At 35.9% G+C, this 23,531-nt stretch overlaps 10 protein-coding genes across 10 annotated transcripts; 4 read left to right on the top strand and 6 right to left on the bottom strand.

Annotated features, from left to right (window-relative positions):
• Positions 1 to 7: 7 nt before the first annotated feature.
• On the bottom strand, positions 8 to 1,024 carry TFB3 (TFIIH/NER complex subunit; the record flags this gene model as incomplete). The annotated part of the gene is made up of 1 exon (XM_043191003.1): positions 8 to 1,024. The coding sequence occupies one exon, from the start codon at positions 1,022 to 1,024 to the stop codon at positions 8 to 10; it is 1,017 nt and encodes a 338-aa protein (XP_043051680.1).
• Positions 1,025 to 1,828: 804 nt separating this feature from the next.
• Positions 1,829 to 2,515, top strand: PFA5 (palmitoyltransferase; the record flags this gene model as incomplete). Its single annotated transcript, XM_043191002.1, has 1 exon — positions 1,829 to 2,515. The coding sequence occupies one exon, from the start codon at positions 1,829 to 1,831 to the stop codon at positions 2,513 to 2,515; it is 687 nt and encodes a 228-aa protein (XP_043051679.1).
• Positions 2,516 to 2,556: 41 nt separating this feature from the next.
• Positions 2,557 to 4,136, top strand: KQ657_000145 (uncharacterized protein; the record flags this gene model as incomplete). The annotated part of the gene is made up of 3 exons (XM_043191001.1): positions 2,557 to 2,563; positions 2,595 to 2,602; positions 2,730 to 4,136. 3 exons carry the CDS (start codon positions 2,557 to 2,559, stop codon positions 4,134 to 4,136), a joined length of 1,422 nt encoding a protein of 473 aa, XP_043051678.1.
• Positions 4,137 to 4,908: 772 nt separating this feature from the next.
• KQ657_000144 (uncharacterized protein) lies at positions 4,909 to 7,614 on the top strand (the record flags this gene model as incomplete). Its single annotated transcript, XM_043191000.1, has 1 exon — positions 4,909 to 7,614. One exon carries the CDS (start codon positions 4,909 to 4,911, stop codon positions 7,612 to 7,614), a length of 2,706 nt encoding a protein of 901 aa, XP_043051677.1.
• A 34-nt stretch (positions 7,615 to 7,648) lies between these two features.
• SEF2 (Sef2p) lies at positions 7,649 to 9,692 on the bottom strand (the record flags this gene model as incomplete). The annotated part of the gene is made up of 2 exons (XM_043190999.1): positions 7,649 to 9,577; positions 9,684 to 9,692. 2 exons carry the CDS (start codon positions 9,690 to 9,692, stop codon positions 7,649 to 7,651), a joined length of 1,938 nt encoding a protein of 645 aa, XP_043051676.1.
• Positions 9,693 to 11,350: 1,658 nt separating this feature from the next.
• Positions 11,351 to 13,030, bottom strand: KQ657_000142 (uncharacterized protein; the record flags this gene model as incomplete). Its single annotated transcript, XM_043190998.1, has 1 exon — positions 11,351 to 13,030. The coding sequence occupies one exon, from the start codon at positions 13,028 to 13,030 to the stop codon at positions 11,351 to 11,353; it is 1,680 nt and encodes a 559-aa protein (XP_043051675.1).
• A 492-nt stretch (positions 13,031 to 13,522) lies between these two features.
• Positions 13,523 to 14,956, bottom strand: HST3 (NAD-dependent histone deacetylase; the record flags this gene model as incomplete). The annotated part of the gene is made up of 1 exon (XM_043190997.1): positions 13,523 to 14,956. The coding sequence occupies one exon, from the start codon at positions 14,954 to 14,956 to the stop codon at positions 13,523 to 13,525; it is 1,434 nt and encodes a 477-aa protein (XP_043051674.1).
• Positions 14,957 to 16,172: 1,216 nt separating this feature from the next.
• Positions 16,173 to 17,969, bottom strand: SNF1 (AMP-activated serine/threonine-protein kinase catalytic subunit; the record flags this gene model as incomplete). Its single annotated transcript, XM_043190996.1, has 1 exon — positions 16,173 to 17,969. The coding sequence occupies one exon, from the start codon at positions 17,967 to 17,969 to the stop codon at positions 16,173 to 16,175; it is 1,797 nt and encodes a 598-aa protein (XP_043051673.1).
• Positions 17,970 to 18,480: 511 nt separating this feature from the next.
• Positions 18,481 to 19,155, bottom strand: KQ657_000139 (uncharacterized protein; the record flags this gene model as incomplete). The annotated part of the gene is made up of 1 exon (XM_043190995.1): positions 18,481 to 19,155. One exon carries the CDS (start codon positions 19,153 to 19,155, stop codon positions 18,481 to 18,483), a length of 675 nt encoding a protein of 224 aa, XP_043051672.1.
• A 2,384-nt stretch (positions 19,156 to 21,539) lies between these two features.
• Positions 21,540 to 23,487, top strand: KQ657_000138 (uncharacterized protein; the record flags this gene model as incomplete). Its single annotated transcript, XM_043190994.1, has 2 exons — positions 21,540 to 22,469; positions 22,804 to 23,487. 2 exons carry the CDS (start codon positions 21,540 to 21,542, stop codon positions 23,485 to 23,487), a joined length of 1,614 nt encoding a protein of 537 aa, XP_043051671.1.
• Between the last annotated feature and the right edge of the window lie 44 nt (positions 23,488 to 23,531).

The following is a 23,531-nucleotide window of genomic DNA, read 5'->3' as shown; positions in this document are numbered from 1 at the left end:
TTCTATTCTAATGTATTGATATACTTTTTTCCTTATCAACTATGCAACCCAAACCCATAAACGTCTCGTCCATTACCCTTTCAACTGCAGTATGAAGCCTCCATCCCGCAGCCAAATATTCCTTATTTTTTGCTAACAGCGTCAAGTTAGCGTCAGAGTAACTGTCTGGATCACTATTACCGGCCATCAATGTATCGATATCCATCGGTATAGGAAGAAGCCTGTATAATTTATGTAAGTCACGATCACCTTTAAATGGAGTGAATGGGGTTTTAGGAGCTTCTTCCTTTGCTGAAGAGAAGGAGGTTCGTAATTTATCTTCCATTTCACTTTGAAGTTCTTGTAATATTTTCTTCCGCTGTGATTTTCTCTTTAATGCCTGATTCATTTGTTGTTGAATCAATTCATCTGAATTCAAGCTACTGTGGGCAAGTTTATTTAATAATTCTTGCTTTTGTTGCTTAGTAAATTCTTCATCTTCCAATTCCATCTTTCTTTCAATCTTAAGCTTTTCTTGTCTAAGTCTTTCCATTGCATCTTGGAATTTGGCCATATCATTTGACCTTTCAGATTCTCTCATGTTACGTTCCAAAATCTGAACTTTATTCTCTTGCTCAAATTTGGCCAACTCAATTTCAAGATCATGAGCATTATCTCCACTACTTATTCCATAAACAAGGTTTTCTATCATTTCCAAGTATTTATTATGCTCAGAAATCAGGTCGAAATCTTCTTGAAGTTTATTATGCACACTTAATACCTTTTTACGTATATCAATCTCTCGTTCAATCTGCAAATCGTCAAATACCTGCTGTTTAAACCGATTCTTTCTCAATATCTTCCCACAACCAGGATAGGGACATGGAGCAGGTCCTAGAGAAAAGATCCGATCCACACATGATTCACACATTTTATGATAACATTCTGGATTAATAAGAAAGTTCATATTGGGTGACAAATACTTATCTGTCTTACAAATAGGACACATGTCCCGCGAGCGGTCTTCCAGAATCACTTCTGTCATTGCTGCTAGTTGTCAGTCTGAATTGGAACTCTCTTATACCTGAACGTATGGATCACTTAAGAAGTCAAAGTGTAAGAATATATAATCTAAAATGAAACGCTACCATTAGATTTATAAATTGGTAGCGGTACTTACAAACCAATGCTTAAGTAATCAAAACTAACTTTTGTGTATCACCTCTGTTGATCCCGCTGATGTGAAAGGCTGTGCAAGCCATCAAGTAAACAGTTTGCAGGCCTCTTCTTTACGTAGGGATGGTCCATATACCGTGAGATGAATTATGTAAGGACTTTCAAAAGGATTGTACCGCCAGCAATTATAATACTATTGGGCTACTGTGTTTATGGTACAATGTATGTTGTCTGTTTTCAAGAGATTTATCAGCATCATTCCAAAGCTGTAGCCATAGTGTGTTGGATATTAATAGGGTTATTTGATATATCAGCATTAATATATTGGGTTTTGATATTTGTTCGTGGTCCAGGAAGGGTCCCTAAGATACCCATGTTCTCAGATATGATTGGAGGGGACCTTCCGCAAGTATTTGTATGTGATATTTATGGATTCCCCTTATACTGTTCAGAATGTCAATCTATTAAGGTTCCTAGAGCTGCACATCTGAGTGCTATGAAACAGTGCATTCTCAAATTTGATCATTTTTGCATATGGATAGGTACTGTTATTGGCCAACGCAATTATCTTTATTTCATCAAGTTTATTGAGTGTGTGCTTTATCTGTGTACCATTTCATTGATAATATCGGCATATTATCTTAAATTCAACCATAACGGGAATATTATTGCCATGATTCCTATTTCTTTTTTATGGGTGTGGTTTGCTGGTGCTTTATTGGCTCAACATACTGTTTACGTGCGCAAGGATCTTACTACTATTGAAGATTTAAGTCAAGGAAGATTCAAAAGATTCAAAGCACTTGAAGCTTACAATAAAGGTGAAAGCAAATTGAACCCAGTTCAAGCATGGTTTTTGAAAAGGCAAAAACGACCTCCGAACTGGTCTTCCGGGCAAAGGTTTGTTAGTATAGCTCATGAAGACTTTAGATTGGTCGTTGAGTTTACTGTTTTCGATAATGCGTATTCATTAGGATGGAAACGAAATCTTATCAACTTAATCTTCAACGAAAACAGTCATCACAAAGAAAACGAAGAAACTCAATTCTATTCTAATTCAAAGTACTTGATGGCCCTTTTCATGTATTTTATTCCATTAGTTGACTTGCCGTTACTCGCATCATGGAGACTACATGATTCGTTTGTGAAGGCACCAGATGAATCCGACGCGAAATTCTACAGTAGAATTAGGCCGAAATTCAATTCTACTTTTAATGAATATTTAAGAGGAAGAGTGGAACGGAAGGAATGTTATATTCCACAGTACTTGGGATTAGGCATAAGGCTGGCAAAGCCAGAATCTGATAATCAACCTCAATTCAGTCTGTCGCTGCTGACAGCTGATGCAATAAGTATTTGATAATTTCAGACATAACCGAAAAACGTCTAGCATACGGGGTTATGCAGAGTAAGAGTACAAGGTAATGTATAATTTTGAGTTCACATTGTAATTGTATAGTGCCATTTGAACTGGCACTATTGTATACCCAATTGGTATAAGGTTCGCATTAGTGAGATCATAGAAAAAACCCAACAGTACTTTGATCAAACTATACTATTTTCTCATACTATAGTACACTATGGATTTGATTGGTGATATTGTAGAACATGAGGCTATAGAGCCTACAGTTCCTGTGATGCCAGAGCCATCTGGTTTCCCTGCAAGACGGAATATCTTCAATAAGAAGAAGTCTCCATCGCGATTCAGAGCTCAGGCATCTAAGAAGGTAACTCCTAATGAACCAGTTTCTGAGGCTGAAAGAATACATGAGGAAAACATGAAGAAGCTTTCACTGATGACACTGGAGGAAATTGCAAGAGAACGAGAAGAATTACTTCAGAACTTAGATCCCAAACTAGTTCAGAGTTTACTCATGAGAACAGAAAAACGTATACATCGTGAGACAGATGAGCATGACCAAGACATTGAACATCAACACAAACATGCTGAGGGATATAATGAATGGATAGGAAATACTCGTACAGAAGATGGTTGGAAAGATTTAACACAATTGGATAAAAACGACGTCAATAAAGCACTTGGAATTGAGGACGAACCTAAAGTCAAATCAAATAAAATAGTTAAATTCGCAGAGTCTGAAGATGTTATAGATGAACTAAGAGATGATCCGAATACTCAAATAATTAGTCAAACTGAATGGCAAGATGTGGATGATATAAACGAGTTGATCCCTGAAGCAGCAGACGTTGGAGAAGACGGCGAGATTGCACATAAAGATTATCAATTGGTGCATGATGAAGAAGATTTGAAGGATGAAGTCACAGTGCATTTTCCTAAACCAAAATCTCTTGATGATATGGATGAAGATGATCCTGGTTTCTTTGATAAATTACATACCAAATATTTCCCTGATTTACCAAAGGAAACAGAAAAACTCTCTTGGATGACGCAGCAAACTCCCACACAAACCTCTACAACCTACGAATCGATTCTGGATATGAGATATGATTTCAAAGGTAACTTGGTTGAGTTGGTTGATGAATCCACTCCTCTGGAACAGAAAGAAATACCTACTCATTTAGGACTTCATCACCACGGTGAAAACCCCCAACAAGCAGGATATACTCTTAGTGAGTTAGCTCATTTGGGAAGGTCTCTGTTTCCTGGTCAAAGATGTATTAGTTTTTTAATATTGGGAAGAATCTTACACAAGTTGGGTAAGCACAAATATAATATTGTTCCTGTAACAGATGATGATGAAAATAATGAAAATGATGAATATAATGCTAATGTGAGCGAGATGAACTCCAAGTTTGAGAAGCTAATGTGGGATTTAATTCAACAACTTCGTATCATAGATACCCTTGAAGAAGCTGCAGACGAATCAAAGACAAAAAATCTCTCCGTAAGAAACTATGCAGTGGAAGCTCTTTGGTTATGGAGATCAGGAGGAGGTCAATCTAAGAGTAAACCTGAGCTAAATGAAGATGACGAAATTATGCAAGAGATTATATCCTAATAGAAGAAATGTACATTCCTACTTAATAACAGACAAAGTGTGAAATATCGTTTTAATGAAGCACTTGTCTAGACAATATGAGTTGACAGCATTGTAAAATAGAAAGAAAAACCCTCAAAACAAGGGGAATCGATAGAAAACATCCAAAAGTAGCCAGAATAGACACTATGCAAAAACTGCAAAAATAAATCTGATAACAAACTTGCATGTCGAGTACTGACAATGAATAAGACTTGTGTGTGTTTGGTCACTGGTTCAAAACGAACAAGCAATCACCAACAACAAGGACCCTTCATTTTTGTTTCAGCATCTATTGATCAATTATATTCTTCTAGTTTGAATGCATATTTAGCCAACCATAGGAACGAATGGGTTTCTCTACGCATAGTGACACATTGAAACCGATGGCTCTCACAAACGAGATTGGTTAGTAATGCTAACCAGTATCGGCCAACTTAAGTTTATGCGACCAAACTATATAAACAGTATGGTGCTACATGTTTTCCATATGATATATGTAGTTTCGTGTATTGATGATATATGGTCCGACAAGGAACACTAAACAGTATAATTTCAAATGAAGATTGTATCAAATTTTCACCTCCATATACAATGTGGTCGGGTAACCCCTTGTAGATGATTAAACTCGTGTATGCCTGAAATTTGACCTTTGCTGTATTGATTCTCCACTATCTATTAAAATTTCCCCCCACGTTGGCCAAGGAATTGTTTTCTGCTACCTACATACTCTCTGTGGTAGAACTTTACTAAGATGCATAGTCACAAGTTGATTACGCTTGTGGTCCTTTTGGCATCGCTTGTCTCCGCAGTAGACATTGGTACTGCCTTTGTTCGAGATTTTGTCAAGTACTTAACCCCAGGGTTTCTTGAGACCGAGTTTATTGCCAGCAATGAATTTGTTTCTCTCGAAGGAGAAGGTATTTTGACTCGCCGGAAGGTTATAGGGGAATCTCCTGAAATGACAATTGACTCGGAACTTGTCTGGGCAGTTGATTTACGTCAATTTCAGCTGCTGGACTTACTGCTGCTCAAATTTCATGTCGCCACCAATGAAGTTTTTGTCTACGGACCATCTCTTTCCTTGGCTGTCATTGGTTTGGATGATGGATCATTGATTTCAAATGATAAATCAATTGGTAAAATCAATTGGGTAGGGAGTGCTCCCGGAGGAAATGTTTATGCTGCCACTGATGATGGTAACCTTTTAGTTGTTAATGATGATGGAACTGTTAGATCTATTGATCTCAACCACTATGAAAAGTTGGACCCCTCAAGTTCTCCTAGATTTCTCACCGTGAATGCAATTGACTACATTGTGTTGGATTCCGGCCATATATTTAAGATTACTGATTCTGTATTACCAGTTGGCCATGTTCCTGGAGTGATTAATGTTGGCAAATCGGCAATTGTTGCAGGGAACAATCATGTATTTAGAATTTCTACCGACGGGACGCTTACGGAAATCAGTCATCAGTTCCTTAATCCTACAATTGTGACTACTAATGATATCGTTGATATCGATGGTTCCAAGCTTTTGTTTTATAAGATTAATGATGATAATACTGCTGATGTCGTATACACCAAAGAAGAAATAGCACCTATTTCAGGTGTTCATGCTATCTCTAATGATGTTAATGAAATCTTGGTTGTTGACTTGAGTCCCTCAAACCTGAAGATTTTAGTTTTAACAGATTACTTGGCTAATGCTCTGTCCGACACAATTAAAGAGTTCAATATAGGTTCATCTCAGAAATTTGAAAAGAGTATTATTCTTTCCTCTGAAAATACGGTGTTAACTTCATCTATCGAGGACTCCAATTTGTTTTTGGAAACCATCAACTGGTCAACTGGTCGACAAGAGCTTCGTGCTATTTTCAAGGTTACTGTTGATCCAAAGAGTATATTAATAGTTGACAAGCCTAATGTGGCCACTGAATCACTTGAGCTGGCATTACTTGCCACAGAGAGTAGCTCCATTTTTGTCAATTGGCTTGCAAGAACTAAAAGGCATTTATCTGCCATTGGTAAATTGGCTACATCTGTAATTGTTGATCATAGATTGCCAACTAATGACGATTCTGGACTTTTTCCTGAAATTGATTTTGGTTTTGATAAACTTGTGTTATTCTTTGATCTGAACTCATGCCGAGTCGTTGCCATGAACACTAAGGATGGTTCCAAAGAATGGACTACAGAAAAATTTTGCACAGCATCTGACTCCCAATTACTTGGTATGTTCATTGCTAACGACGATGTGGTGGTTACATTGGAACAACATGTACATAGATTCAATCTCCATGATGGACTGAGATTTGGACCTGCTCGATTCACCCAGTACGGTTATACCGATGCCATTAAATTGAAAGCAATTGAGGCTGGTAGAGATACTTGGGTTTTAAGAAATGGTAAGGAATTCACAAGATATGGTCCCTTTGATTTTGCTGGTGATCAAATAGTTATTACCAATGAAGACAATGTTAAATTGCAAGCCTACATTTCAACTAAAGGTAAGTTTATTCCAACATGGTCGTTTGGTTCAAGCAATGAGAAAATCATCAAGCACATTGGGAAACCCGAAGAATCAACTACTTCTTCAATAGGTGTTGTGTTACATGATAAATCTGTCTTGTACAAGTATTTATATCCTAACACTGTTTCAGTGATTACCTCTAATGAAGAAGGTATAATCACGTTCTATTTATTGGATGGTGTCAAGGGTGAGATATTGTACACCTTCAAGCATGATCCCAAAGAAGTTCTTGATGTTGATTCAATTGAAGTTCTTATGGATGATAACTGGATTATCTATACTTATTTTGTGTTTGAGCCTCGATTCGAACAAAGAATAACTGTTTTAGATCTTTTTGATAATTACAAAAACTTGGGAGGAGCTGCCGTGGAACAAGTCTCTGCATTTGATAGAGATCTTAAAATCACCAATGTTTCTCAGCAAGCGTATACTTACCCTGATAGAATTATTAAATTGAAATCTACTGTCACCAAACATGGAATTACATTGAAATCGGTGATTGCTCTTACTGAAAATGGAGCATTGGTTGAATTTCCGAAATGGGTTTTGAATAGTAGAAGAGTTGTGGGAAGACAATTAACTAAGGAAGACATGATGAGTGATTTCAGACCACTTCAATATGAACCCGTTGTTCCTAGAAACACCAAACAAATTCTCAATCATAAGTTTAAGGTATTTGTTGATAAAAATGGTACTATATTGACGAAGGATACTAATTTGGAATCTACAAGTGTTGTTTGCTATATCAATAGCTACAACATGTTTTGCACCATTGCTCAACCCTCACGTTCATGGGATGTTTTAGGTTCAAGCTTTGATAAGAACAAGTTAGCCATAACCATTCTTGTGTTAATTATGGCCTATATTACTTCGACACTATTGGTTACCAAAAAATCACTACATGATTCATGGCATGACTCTTCATGATTATATTTTAAAAAATATCCGCCATTATATTCTATTACTCAATATCAATAAATATAGACTCATTTGTAAGTAAGAATTCCTTTACTTGTAAATTATCAAGTCCATAAAGTTTCCAGTCCATTGATTTTGAGGTAGTTCCTTTCCGTTCCTCTTGAAAGTCGTACACTAACCAAATGAGTTCATAGCTCAAACTAGCTAAAAGATGATTCTTCATCAATCGTATAAGGAAAAATGAATTCTGCCCTGGTATATGGTTATTCAAAACGTCATATGTAGCAAGTATGCTTTGGTTGGGTAACTTATCCACCAAGGCCAATAGCTTTAATAACTTAGCATTCAATTGATTCCATTGTGAATCCTCATTATTGGTATTAATGATGCTATAACAACGATTGAACTGTTGCTTAACCATTAAGTAATCATCAACTTGATTTAAGATTGGTGATTTATAAATTCTAATCAATATTAGACTTACCAATTCCAATATAAACCTGTAATGGATTGGTAGTTGATTGAAATTCTTTAACCACGGGGTGTTGGTGGTATCGTTGTTCTTATTGTTGTTGATAAATTCTAGTTCGAATAAATCCAAAATAGTGGTACAAGTATTTAAAGCTTGATACATTTTTTGTTTGAAGCCGTAAACAGACATTTCGTAATCATTTGACATCGAGTAGACATAAAGTTGTAATTTTGAGTATTCGATTCCCAATTTGATAAGATTATTGTTATTTGTAGAACTTGCATCGTTGTTGATAATATTTGATTCCAACACTGTATGGAGATCTTCTATAATATGGTCAAACATATTCAAATTGATACTTTTAGCATGTGTGTTACCCTTTTGTTTGACAAGGTCGCTTAAATTTTCATTTAGTCTTGTTTGAACCAGTGACACCTTCAATAATGAGTTTATATAATGATCATCATTATTGGTAGGGGTTAGAATATCAGTATTTGATTTATTGATGATATAATCACATTGAAACCCATTATAATTGATATTCGATAATCCCAAATATATTAACCAATAATTGGAATTAATATTGATAAACTTGTAGATCCGTTCTCTTATTAAATTATTCATGGAAACTTCATTTGAAATGTTAACGTTAGTCTTATGACTAAATTCATTGATAAATTCCAATTTATGTAATCCAAATTGTAATGCAAGTGATTTCATCAATGAAATATACTTTATAGATAAGTTTTCTCGGAAATTATCATTCTTTCCTAATGGTAATGGCCAAGTAGTTAATATCAATAAAGATGCAATGGCATAAACAGATCTGGGAGTCCTCATCCAACAATTTTCCACCACTAAAGATTTGACATGATTGGCTAATGTAAAGTATGTTTTTGATTTTTTTTGATTCAAAAGTGAGGTTACAATAATTGACCAAAATAAAAGCAGATTCTCTTTATTCATTTTAATCAAATCAATATTGGAAAAGAAAGAATCAGGTAATATGGGTAAAAATCGAGTATACTTCAAATAGTAGTTTTCAAAATGAAATTGGGCTTCCTTTAAAGTAATGTAAACTGGCTTTTCATTGACATTTGATGTGATACAAAAATCAGATTCATCTCTAGTAAAGTGGAAATTGGTTTGAGTCATCGGTATCAAGGAAGAACTACTTAACGCAGGCGAATTTAAACATTTCAGAATTTCATCCACATCTGGGGGAGAGGCCACAGAACTTTCAGGAGTTGGCATAGAAAAGGGGATTGTTAAGGGTGCTGCTATAGTGGTCCTTGATTCTAATTCTTGAGTATATTGACGTTGTTGATGGGCATTGCCTCCTGGTTGTGATAATTGATTTGTAGTACTAACTTGCTGACTAGCTTGAATTAATTTACTAATGGTTTCATTTTTTCTGTTTATAACTTTATCAAGGGTATCTTTTAATTCTCTGACTTCTCCAGTCAATCTCTCTATAAGTTCATTTGACCGATCGGTATTCTTGGATATTATATCTAAAGTACAACTTAATTTCTTCTTGGAACAATGGGAACATGGTAAGGGAGATCTAGATACTGCGTCACATTTGGTTTTATGTTGACGACACCTTATACATGTTTTAAGCACCTTGTGGGAATTATCACACTGCGGTATCACTAGTCGATTGAATTTAGTTGGCAGTATCATTTTTTGAAGGTATATCACCATTAGAATGAAATAATGTTCCGGTTTTGATAGTATTTAGATTTTAAAACAATGATAGTGTTTGATAAGATCTCGTATTATGGTATAACTTATGACTATGCCCTGTTAAAAACTGTGATACTCAAGACAATGTCGTTAATAAATTGCTGAAACAACAAAATATATAAAGGAAGTTTCCAAACTTGGGTATGGCAAATTTATTGCTCTAGATTATCTACCTTCTGAGTCTGTAGGTTAATTATAGCCTGTAACATTCCTCGTGTTGCAAACACTATTATAGAATGAAAACACCTATTGCTGAATAATTCTAGGCTTCTTATTGGCTCTTGCGCACACTCCCACTTCATACCGAACTCGGGGTTGCTGTGGTTTGAAAAACGAAACCGATCACGGGTTCAAATCTCTCTATCAGCCATAATGACAGCTTTCTCTGCAGGCTATCGCAATATATACCTAAATGTAATTGTTCAATATTAACCTCTATTGTATTCTGGGGTATAACTACTCCTATTCTGAATTTTATGCTTGGTGGAAATTGTTGTCTGCAATATATAATTTTATTGTTTCTTTAATATTTACTTGAGGTGTAGGGATTGAATCAAGAAATCTTAGCGAGGTCAACTGATACAGTTTCTTAAAGTAAGTTAGAGGTATTCGCTTCCCCTCCGTATTGGCAATGGAATATTGTGTGAATTATTATCTATAGGAATATGTGTGATGATTTTTAAAGATTAACCTGCGGTATTCTGGTCGTAAAAGCTTGGTGGTACGTTGAATACGTAATGGTACTACGTAATGTATCTAAAATGTTTGCACAGACCCACGACTTTTGGGCCATCTTAATACTCACTGGGTGATGTACTTACGATTTAACCACAATTCCACTGGCAGCAGTTGACAAGCACTTTCCTTACTGCCTAACTACACTTGTCATTTTGGACTAGTGATAACTCCCGATCATACCATAATTATCTTTATAATTTCATCATGAATAATAACCAGGCAACAGCACTACACCTATGGAATTTAGTTCATTCCAAGCCAATCTCTCCTGTGACCCCCATGTTAAGTACAAAATTAACTCGGTTTCTATCAGAAAAACATATAAATTTACCCCCCAGTGTAAATCGACGTGTATGTATACACTGCGGGGTAGTTTCTATTCCCGGTCTTACAACGCTGGTGTCCATCCGATATGGCTCTAAGAAAGGAATTAATATAGTCAAGCATCGTATGAAAACGAAGAAAAAAGCAACTAGATCCTTAGTATATTCTTGTTTGATGTGTCATAAACATGATAATATAGATGAGAGCTTGATAAATGAATCAGTACCCATTAAGGAACCGATAGCCAATACCGCTACTAGTACTACTACTCCTCCTCTTTTCAAAGCAAAATGGACTCCACCAGGCAAAGTTGAAACCAATTCAAAATCAAGAGAAAGACAGAAAAAACGAAAACAAAATAGTTTGAGTAATCTTTTGGCAAATAAGAAAAAGAATGAAAAGGATAAAGATCGGATCAATTCTCTTAATTTAATGGAATTCATGAAATAGGGTCTCTATAAACTAAATTAAATAATCACTAAACTTTTCAGTTCCAATTTCTTCTGTATCCTTATCAGATTTGATATCTTTTGCTTTCCTGTCGGCCTCGGTTTCTCGGCGTACATGCCGAACCCATCTTCTACGTCTAAATATATCACCAGTCTCATCGTTGAAATCATATGCCCATTTCTCATCTTCATCAATGAAGGTTACATCTCCAACCAAATTCCTGGCAACCCAATTGCTCACGAAAAGGTCCAATTTCCATTGGTTCTCAACAAATACCCAATTTGTTGGTGGAAGAACATCCTTTAATGATAATTTCTTAATTATTCTTGAACTTTTCAGATTATTATTATTATTATTGTTGTTGTTGTTGGGTTGTTGCCCGTCTTCTTCCTTTTCTTTATATGTTAAATTGAGACCTTGTTTTCGAATAGGGTTATTGATGGTGTACATACAATCCGTGAATCCCAATCGTTCCCATACTTTGTTTGAACTTAAACATTGTAACTCATATATTTCCACCACTTTATAAACGGGAGTATCGTCAACTTCTGTATGTGTCAACACTTTATTGGCGTAGTCTTCGAGTTTATTTGAGTAATTTAGCCATTTCAATCGAGTTTCCTCATGATAAAGATAATCAAGAATGATATTGCGATATCCAGGATTAGCCAAAATTGATACAGTCCATACGCTGAATATAATAAACCCTTTTAAGATCCAAAGACGATTCCATAATAATGAAATAATAACTGGCAAGGTACAACAATTGATAATAATAATAGAAAATATTGACAAAAGAATAAAACTCGATAGTTGATCATCCTTCCAATATAAATATTCTTTAGTAAACCATACCCAGGCGTCCCAAGTTTGAATGTAAAGAACTTGATGGTTTTGAATGTCTGTTAAATTTAAAACAAATTCACGCGATAATTCAGGTAATGGTTTAGGATAATCCCATGAATTAAGTGACTCTTCAGTAGGGTCCAATTGAAAACTTCCATTTTTATCCTGAGCTGCTGGATCAGGAGAATGTATGTGTAAATAATATGGTACCAAAACATTGTTGATGATAATAAAAGGAGGTAATATTGATAAGTAAACTGGATTAAGTACCAAAATAGTGATTAATAATAACATTCCAAATGTAAATGAAGGTTGAGACCAATTGAAAAACCTATAAGTATAGTCAATCATTAAAAAGGGGAAACTGAGACGAGCATTCAAATTAACCGTATTAGTACTTAGAGTATTGACAGATAATGGAGGTCTTTGTTTCTGCATGTCTATTCTAAATTTGATTTGATTCAATTCTGAAGTGGTTGCTTTAGTGTCTATGGGTACAATCATATCAATCATCTTCTCCAAAAGTTTATCCATAAACACTGAGTTTCTAATACTAGTACTTGATCCATTACCATCAGCTCCTGATTGCTTCGAAGTCATGAAATATGACATGAAATCCAACTCTGCAGCTTTCCTTCTCGCTCTAAGAAGTCCACTCTCATTCTTCTTACGATATGAATCCATGTTCTCTGTTATTGGATGTTCTGCACTTGTTGTAGGGTTAGCTCTTCCACTAGCTGTAGATGCCGAAGGAGCATACATCGCATGAGAACCAGAATCCGTCGCTTGGGGAGTCAGACTCTCGCTGGTGAGTACCTTCTCTAAGAAGTTGGATACCAGCTCCATTGGAATTAGCTAATCTCTGTCCAGCCTATATAACCCTGAATTGTCAATGGGTCACTTATAGTTTTGGGAGTAGGTAGGTTTGAAGTTATGACGTTGTACTTTGTATAGGGGCTGAAATTTTCCCCAGGAAACACCGAAACCAAAACAGACAGCCTGCTAAATAAATTAAGTGCTAGTGCAATTAAGGGCACGAAACTCAAGGATCTCTATTGAAATGCCTATTTATATCCAATATAAACCAGATAGTCAAGTTTTTTAATCGGTATAACTAATACTTGTTATTTTCACTGGTAGTTTTAATTCCTGTAGTAGCGGTTATTAATTTCGGTTAAGTGAATTCGCTTTGGCCTAGCAGAACAAAAGTTTTTCTAATGCCAAGTACTAACTCCAGTTTGAAACTAATTATCATCGATATATATAAATAGTTTACAAAGAGTAATTGTGCTTCGTTAAATGTTGGCATTAAATGTTGGGTTATATGTGAAGAAATGACTATGAATGTATGCGAATACGTCTCTTTGACTCAAAGGCACAGGTCAGCTCAAGTGATCTCTTGCGAGATTCAAAAGAAGTGGTTTCTTCCTTCTTTATTACATAGCAAGGCTGTTCGGGTTCTAACTTCACAACAGTAGTGTCAGGAGAAGACGCTTCAGATGGACCAGTAGATTCTGTATCTTCTGTAAACGACGCAAATGGTGAAGGTAGTTCAAACTTCAATTTCTTAGTTGCCTTTCGGTTTAAAGATGGTTTCAGCAGCTTTATATAGGACTGTTGAGATATCAGATTCTTCTTACTTGGTGTAGAAGGAGGTGTTAATGCCTCTGGAGCTAAACTTTCAGATTTTATGCCTTCAGATTTTATACGTAAACATTCTGGCTCAAGCTTGATATAATCAGCAGACTTTTGATTGTTCTTAAGCTTCTTAGAATCTAATTGTTCTTGGGTTAAAAAGAGATCAGGGATGTCACGTTTAAGGATGCGAACGAAATCATCACAATCGCTCAATATTTCGTAATCAATATGTGAATCCCAAGTGGCCTTGGCTAATGGAGTTTTATTCACAAATATAACCTTCCCACCACGTTGATGAATTGAATGGCTAAGTGATTTCACTAATTTCTTAACTCCATCAACTTTAAGTGATGTGCCCATTATAAGCAATAAATCAGGTTTCAGTCGCAAATCAAGATTCAACCCTTGCAGAATTAATTCTGATTGTGGATGGTGTTCACCATATAAAACGATGTCAGGTCGAAGCATTCCAATATTCCCTGTAAGCCTCTTTCCCAGATATAATCTTTCCTGGTACTTATCAAGACATGCATTACATTGTGGGTTTGAACCGGCTCCCAATTGCTTTTGATACTTTACATTCCAATCGAATGAACTATAACATTGGGTGCATGATAATTTGTGCAAATTTCCATGTAATTGGACAACATCTAGACTTTTCCAACCCTTTGTAAAATGCTTCTCAGTTATATCTTGTAAATCAATACCCACATTTAAATGAAGCAATTTCTCGATTGAATCAATATTTTGCGTATAACAACGTAAAAGTTTGTTCTTCTCCTTTAATGTTTTTATGAATTTATGAGTCTCAGTAGGATGTGCTAATAAGCTGGACAGATATAAGGATTCCATAAATTGGCAAAATAATGCCAAAGATATCTCATCCCGGAATAAACTTATATCAAACAAATCTTGGCCCTTGGTGATAGATTTGGAAGGATACTTTTGTTTAACCAAGTTATATAACCCATCACTACTTCTGAAATCAGGAATGCCGGCATTACATGATATTCCAGCGCCGGTTATGATTGTGCTTCTTTTGGATTTGAATATTTGCTTTATGGCTTCGTTGAGTTTTATTGATTTCTCCGATTCTATAGTCGACTCTAAGTCCGTTAAATCTATGGTAATCATTTTGTAATGGAAATTATATGTTAACAATTGGAAAGAAGCAATTATGTCCCTAACTTCAATATAACTCTATCGTTTTATCTCCAATAACGGTCGCGCGGCAAAGCACTAAACACACAGAGCAAAGAATATCAGGAATGCTTTTGAAGTAACTCTTTCTCTTATTGGTATCAATACAAACTTTCCTTTAACTTAAACGTCAGGGTTAAGAAAGGTTCAATAGTGTACTGCCAATATATGAGGGTAAAATACCGGATGTCCCTCTTCTCTATCAATGTGCAGGTAAGGTTAGAAAATCTCTGATAGAGTTGGGTATTGATTTGGTATGGCAATGGAAAACGAATGGACACCTAATGCTCTTTGTATCAGTTGTTGTTAAAGAGCAATATTCTTTTACCCACAACAATTAAACGAAGAACCAAATTATGACTTCACTTAGAATTGTCAAATGTAAGATCTTTATGGTTGCAAACTTCTACTTTTCAAGGTCCAGTTCCTTAGATGATGATCTTCTCAAATGCTTGAAATGGAAGTCAGGAAAATGAATATATATATAGTGGGATGTTCGTAGTGTTGTGGTTACGTTACTGATGTCGTTAGAAAAGAAAGAAGAGAAGAGTAAAAAAATTATATGGGTTACCGTTACAATGCAACTATTACGTGCATGTCGAGATTCACTAACGAGTAGGCTTATTATCAGGAGTGTATGGTAATTCGGTAGCGCGAGGTTTTATTATTTATTATTACGCTCAAAGAGGTAAAATTGATAATTGAGTCTGGAACACCTGTTTCATAGAGGTTACCAATACCTTGGACGTGACCATCCCAAGGATACAACTTGTTAGCATTTCAAGTGTTGTAATGCTTGTCCCATTATATTATCATCAATCTCTTTGCGGAAACTCAATTTTAACCACATTCCAGGTTCTATATTATTGCTTGCTGTATTTCCGAGGTTTTACCGAGGATTCCGCAAACATGTGTATGAAAAGGACTGAGCTACCTTCCTGGACACAGAAAAACGAATCACGAATCTACTTCCTATATCGTATTACTTACTCCTCGTAGAAACCGATCCAATACATCTTCAATTATAACTTATCATCTCAAGACCCTTGCGTTCAAAATGTAAAACTGTAACGACTATATATTTGAAATAACTTCGTCTTAATCTATCGTAATTACACTTCTGTCTCTCATTAAGTATAATTGACTTCGTCTAACCATTCTGACTATTTACAGCCAACTCCATAATCAACCGTGTAGCCATATGCAAAAATGGGTAAGCAGAAAACGAGCTCATTTCATCAACATCCTGTTTAGGAGCTGCAGGTGATTCCACTACCAGTTCCCAACCATCAAATTTGAAATCAACTAAATAATTGTTGGGTTCTAATTGAAATAATTGGATTTGCATCTTCATAAGATTAGGAGCATTTTCATGGCAATCTTTACTTTGATACTTCCATCTTACTCTAATGGTCCATAATTCTTCTTCAGTAGGTTTAGCCCATTCAGCTCCTAAATTCTTCAATGCACGGTAAATTTCACCCATAACATCCAAAGGATAAGATCTTGACCGTATACCAAAATGCCATCTGGTTTTCAGTTTCTTGTTGGAAACAGGTGGTATCCGAGATGCTATATCATCAGTTAAACCCTTTTGAGCTTGGGTTTCAGTCATGTAAGCACGGTGAATGGAAGGAAGGGATGATGGAAGAATGGCAATTGTAGAATTGGGTAAAGTTGACAAATCTGGCACAGTTGCTAATGTTTGGTAAGTTAAGGATTGCTGAACTCCAGGGGCACTGGAAGTAGCCTGAGGTGCATTGTTTCCAAAGCTAGCAGCTGAAGGAGATGGCGAGCCACTATGATATGGAGGTGGCGATTGCGATAAGAAATTCTCCATTTTATCAATCTTGTTTTGCTTCATATCTTTTACTAAGGAATGGTTTTCCTTCATTAATAAGTATGCATCCAAAATTTCATTCTGTTGTTGTTGTTGATTTGGATCATCATTCCACTTTTCAATGACATTTAAGATCTCATCTTTATCATAACCCATAGTTAAAGACAATGCCAGCATAACATCATCATTGACTTCAATCTTTTGGTGCTTGGATTGAGATAAATCTGGGGGTAACAAATAATCTGGCATATCTTTCTTAAACCAATCATCTTCCATTATCTCATGAATTGTTATTCTATTCAATGGATTCACAACAAGCATTCGGGTTAAAAGATTCTTAGCACCCAGTGATAAGTAGTTTGGTAATGTGTAAACACCATTGGAAATCTTTTTAAATAATGCAGGGATAAACTCATCATCAAAAGGTAATCTACCGCATAACATAACGTATAATATAACACCTGAAGACCAAACGTCAACTTCAGGACCAGCATATAATTTACCACTAATAACTTCTGGGGCAGCATAGTTGGGGGAACCACAACTAGTTTTCAAGAAATTACCATCTGTCATAATATTAGATAAACCGAAATCTGCAATTTTGACGTTTAATTGATCATCTAACAACAAATTTTCAGGCTTCAAATCTCTATGAACAATCTTATGTCTATGGCAGTACTCAACAGCCGCAATAATCTGTTGGAAGAAACGGCGAGCCTCGTCTTCGGGCATTTTACCTCTTTGAACAATATAGTCAAACAATTCCTTTCCTGCAAATTCGATAACCATAATAATTTCATCTCGGGACTTGATTACGTCGTACAATTTAATGATATGAGGATGTCTTAACAATCGTAAATAACTAATTTCTCTTTCAACACGGCCCTGCATGTCAGACTTGGCTAATGTTTTTCTATTGATGATCTTCAAGGCCACCTTTTGGTTGGTTACAACATGTTGAGCCAATTTGACCTTCCCAAAGGATCCCTCCCCAAGAGTCTTAAGGATTTGGTATTTCCCAATTCTGTTAGCAGGATTCACCCCAGGTTCTGCGCTCTTTTCACCATGGTGATGGTGATGGTGGTGATGATGTTCTCCTTCAGACATGTCACTTGTATGAAGGTTCTTTATTGTAAAATCTTTATGTTAACTCAATGTAATAATTTATACGAGGAATCTAAATGCCAATCAATTCGGCAATTTCAAATATGTCGTCCTCGATTGAATAAGCTGAAAAGTATAAAATTGAAACTCTAAATTTAGCGGATCAGTGTTGCAAGTTTCAGTTTGAACTATATAGTTAGCAATTGTAAAGTCTATGTCTTTGAAACGTAAATGTCGACATAGAATGGTTTCGTCACTATTTTCTCCCTTTTTTTCTTCCCCTAACTTGATTGCAATATGTGGTTCTCGCACTACCACGGTTGGTCTTCTTGATAGGTTATCTAATGTAACGGATAAGATCTAATGCAACACAAACTAAAAGATGAAACTACCAGCTTAGAGATTTCACTTCGTCGAAAGTTGCTGTCATGGGATTCCTTAACTGGTTTACCAGTGATTTTAATTTTGAAATTTCGTCCGGTGGAGGTGCGGTGACACTAACAACAGTTTATTGTTAGTGTTTATTTGATCTGGATCGATAAGTACTGCCGACATTGGATTGACGGTATCTTGAGTTCTCGCTTTCACGCTCTCGATCACTACGATAACGCTCATGATCATATGAGCGTTTTGAATCATCAGGTCGAGGTTTACGAGTGCTGCTCTTATTGTTTCGATCGGAATTGGAATTGGAATTAGTATTGTATTTACTTCTGTTGTAGTTTGTTCGCTTAGGTTCTTTGGGAGAAACATCATACTTTGAAGTAGTTGTAAGTTTGGATTGGGTTCTGGCCTTCACTTCGCGTTTATCTTTTATTACTTGTGGAATTCCATCTTTCTCGTTAAGAGCACTTTCAAGTACCTTCCAGAGATTTATAATGAAGGTAACAGCTTCTTCTTCTCCAAGAAACTCTGCAACTTGTAAATGTAATTCACCACCAGAAAGGGCATCTGTTTGACTCTCTAAAAGTTCTTCCACATAACTTTTCATAATGTCATCATCCTCAGGTAGAAGGGTTTCCAACTCATTATCAAGCCATTCTCGAATAATAACCTTAAGGTTAACTCTACTTAAATCGATCTTCAGCTTGGCAACTGATGATGGTAATTTCGCCTCACTTAAGGACGCTAGTTTCTTTTCACGCTCTTTCTGGGTTTCATTCTCTTCTGGCCTAATTATGTACGACATGGTGTTAGGGTGAGAGAGATGAGGGCTTATTTGATCTTGCTTTCAGATGTTACAAAGGTAAGGTAACAGTATGAATTTTGTGTATAAATTGTCGCACGAAATTATCCGAATGCAATTCAAGCTACCATGAATTGGGGTATACGGAATACATGTAGAGTTGAGGGTGAGTAAAAGATGGTGCTTTAAAAATTGAAAGACGATTGGAATGGAACAAGTAGTAAATACTGAGCTATGCTATTTGTGGTAAATTAGTTGTAGTACCAAATATTGCTGCAAACGTGTCTCACCCTGTAACTGGAATCATCACATAAGTTATTATCCCTTTCTGAATACTTAAGTGAGTACCTTGAGACGATGAATACAGTTAACTTATAATTATAGTTCCGCTAATAATTAATTTATCTATGTATTCTCGCATTTATCTTTATAAAGTTTTCTTTGGAATATACTTTATGTTCAGGAAAAGACCTAGATAAACTTAATATTGTCTGTGTTACTTATAGAAAACAGAAAAACCAGGAAAATACGTCATAGTTGAAATTCAACCTGCAAACCGTCTATCTCCCTTCACATATTACCATCGATAGCTATCGATGATAAGTACTTATAAATTGTTGAGAACTGCATAACTTTCACCTACAATGTTATTTTAATTTGAAAATTTATTGCTAAAAAAAGGTTAAAGATTCTCCGAAATATGGATCTAAACGTAACTCAGCATTTAATTGTATACTGAAAAAAAGTCTTCATACTAATCTATACTGTAGTATATCATATTTGACACCGATTGTATCAAAGATTGTAAAGACTCCTCTCCTGTGTCTTAGGTAAATTACTTTACAGCGTGAGGACACAAATGTTTACTCACCTTACACTCATGTGCCTTTAGCCAGAATAACAGATCAGGATAAATTAATGTCTAGAATGCCCCACTACATAACAACTACCTCCTTATTATTATTATTTGAAAGTGATGTGATTTCACCTCAATTTTTTTCTTAGGACCATAGTGAGGGTCGCTTTCGTCCACCTTCTGTTAAGGGGGGTGGCTTACTATCCCCTCTACATATAATGGCACCCTCACGCACGTCAATCCCCTCCAATTAGAGGATAACCACAATAGCCTATTTATATCCCCCCAAATTAAACGATGGAATCACAGAACCTTAAAATTGTAATGAGGCACAAGCTTACGGACGAAGACATCAACATCAGCTGTAAAGGGAAAATTCCAAAGTCTATTTAATTAATAAGCTCGAGGTCCAGTATCCCTGTGAAACTTAAATATCAAAGGATAAAGTGCTGTGTATCTTCACTTGCAGATAATTGAGATATGCAATTCGGAAACAATAGAAATAGTCGTGAAAAGCAGTAAGGACAACGGAAATACGGACACATTTTGAGGTGTTAATTGGTCAGGGTCGTCAGCTATATTACCGGTTAGGTAATGAACACCACAAATAATTCCGCTTAATTATACTCATGTAACTTGAATTTGAACGGAGTGTACATAAATTTACCTTCCAGAGCTAACATCTAAATTTCTCCTATATGAAGATTTATAACATTAAAATAGACCTGTTCATATGCATTCTAGTTGAAGGATGAGTGATACTTGGACAGATGTGTAGGTACAAACGGTAGGTTATAATAGTTCTGCAATCAGTTATATTCACTGGTTCTATTTTCTGGACCTGTATGAATCATTTTAACACTTGCAATTTGACCCAAGTCACTCACTGATAAATCACCCTCTCTTCCTTCCAAAACTCATTGCTAGTTAATTCTTTAACTTAAAGTTGACCATATAGTAGTTTCTACTGCTTTTGTTAAAAAAGTATCCTAAAAAAATACAGTAAAAACGTTAGCTCTAGTCAGCTTCCAATTTCAATCACGGATAGAGTGCAGTAAACACGAAAGGGTGCAGATCAAATAAAGAACCCCTTAAAAGGCAATCTCATTTCTTATCTTATGCCTTATTATCTTAAATGTTATTATTTTTTAACCCCACCTTTATTTTGTATTAGTTATGCAATCAACTCCTGTAACCTCTCCTCTGGATGTGTATTCTTATATACAGTTTTCATTTTTGCACCCAAATAAAGTATATATAAGGATCATAATATAATGGGTCTGTTCTAATTTCCAACACCCCTACTTCTTTTTTCCGCTTTTTATTCTTTCTCTTTTGTAAGCATTTACAAAATTTTCTTATATTTATATAAGAGTACTTAATGACAGACTCATCACCTATTCACTTTGGATCATTTCGTGGGTCCTCCCATGACTCTCCAACTCCAACTATCTCACCGATCGCGTCTAAACGAGAGCCCTCTACGTACCCAGAATACGAATTTCTGGGTACCGAAAGGTACTTTCCAAGGATGCAGATGTTTGCAGGTGGGTCTAATAAATTTTCCAGCGGGTCACATCTAAAGAAGATATTTGCTGCTATGATAAATGAATCTGGCGATATTGATGTCAACAAAAATCCCTCTTTGGATGATCCAAATAAAAGCACATTAATGCATAAACAACTGATAGCATACAATGTACCAGTTACCAATAATGAAGAAGATATACCCCCTTTCTTTCCTACAAATATTTGGTCTTCAAACTTTCAATCTCAAAGGAGTGTTTCACTTTTTCCTGAGTGGGAATCAAAACTCCATATCGTAGAACCACATAGCCCTGTTTGTGACGTTGAAGTTGATTCAAACTATGTTCTTCATAATCCACAACCTACTTTACCAATAAAGTTTCAATTTTTTGATCCTCTACTTTTTGATGACGAAAAACTTGAATTTGCAAAGTATATGGGCCCGGAACTAAGTAAATCCAATGTGTTGACTTTCAGAGATCAAAATGGTCAACATTTCTCAGTACCACCAGAGTCACGTTTTTTTGTTATTAAGTCAAACAATTTTTTAGATATCTTTGCTTCTTTCAGAAATAAGGTCTGGTCATCAACAGAGTTAGGAAATAAGCGATTGAATAACGTTTTCAACTCTCTCACAGAGAACGGGAAAGTTTTTCTTTTCTACCTGGTTAATGGTTCCGGGCAGTTCTGTGGGATAGCTGAAATGCGTGATTCAGTTGACTATTCCCAATCATGTAACATATGGGTGGAACAAACACGTTATAAAGGCATTTTCCCAGTGGAATGGCTAATGGTGAAAAATGTACCCAATAAATATTTCAATCATTTAAAGATCCCTGATAATGATAATAAACCAGTTACATGTTCTAGGGATACCCAAGAAATGCCATATAGTGTTGGCTTGTCTATGTTGAAGATATTCAGTTCCTTCAGAGTCAACTGAAGCTTTTTTTTTAACTCGTAAATTGTTCATAGAAAAGTGCTTATTGTTTTTAATATATACGGTAAAATGATCCATGCCAAGCTGGTACCCCGTAGTAGCCATTTTTGCACCCAAGAAATGATCCGTGCGATTTTCAAAAATCGAACCACCAAGTTGGATTACCGAAACGGTAATTGGTACAAAATGGAAGAAACTAAAAAACTACCAGTTGTAACGCATTACAATCAGTACTTACATGCTGTCATACAATAGCAGTAGGTAGGAACAAATGATACGTAGCAGCATTTTTCGTTCCAATAAAAGGACCGTTCGACTGTTGATACAGTCCAGATCCTTTACTACCGGGTCATCTGATAGAACACCTGAATCGAATAAGCCAATCGCAAACATCACTTATGGAGAGTTTTCCCCTGCTCAAAGAGCATATTTAGAACGACTTGTTAGAGTTGACCAAGCAGGTGAACTTGGTGCCAATTACATTTATATGGGACAACATTTTGTTCTTGCCTCAAAGTCTCCCGAATTGAGAGATTTGATACAGCATATGTGGGACCAAGAAATCCACCACCACGACACTTTCAACCGGTTACAAACTGAACGCCGAGTTAGACCATCATTATTGACCCCACTTTGGAAAGCAGGTGCAGTAGCTATGGGTGTGGGTACTGCTCTTATTAGCAAAGAGGCAGCAATGGCTTGTACAGTTGCTGTTGAAACAGTCATTGGTGGTCACTACAACGAACAGTTACGGATATTAATGAATCAATTTGGAACACCTATATTTAAGGATGGTGAACAAATAGAGCAAGGTGAAGTTGAGACCGAATTGAAAGTGTCTCCCGAATTGGCTTCCTTGAAGAAGTTAATTAGTGAGTTTCGGGATGATGAATTAGAACATTTGGATACAGCTATTGAGAATGATGCAGAGAAAGCGGTTCCATACAAATTATTAACTGAAGGTATCAAGCTCGTTGTTAGAGGTGCTATTTGGACGGCCGAAAGAGTCTAAGATAGCTTCGTAGCATATTTATTATTTAATGTCAGATTAATAAA

Source organism: Scheffersomyces spartinae (genome assembly GCF_019049425.1).
Source record: "Scheffersomyces spartinae strain ARV_011 chromosome Unknown scaffold_1, whole genome shotgun sequence".
NCBI lineage: Eukaryota > Fungi > Ascomycota > Pichiomycetes > Serinales > Debaryomycetaceae > Lizanozyma > Lizanozyma spartinae.
Note: the sequence above shows the minus strand (reverse complement) of the source record. Positions and strands in the feature narration are given on the sequence as shown.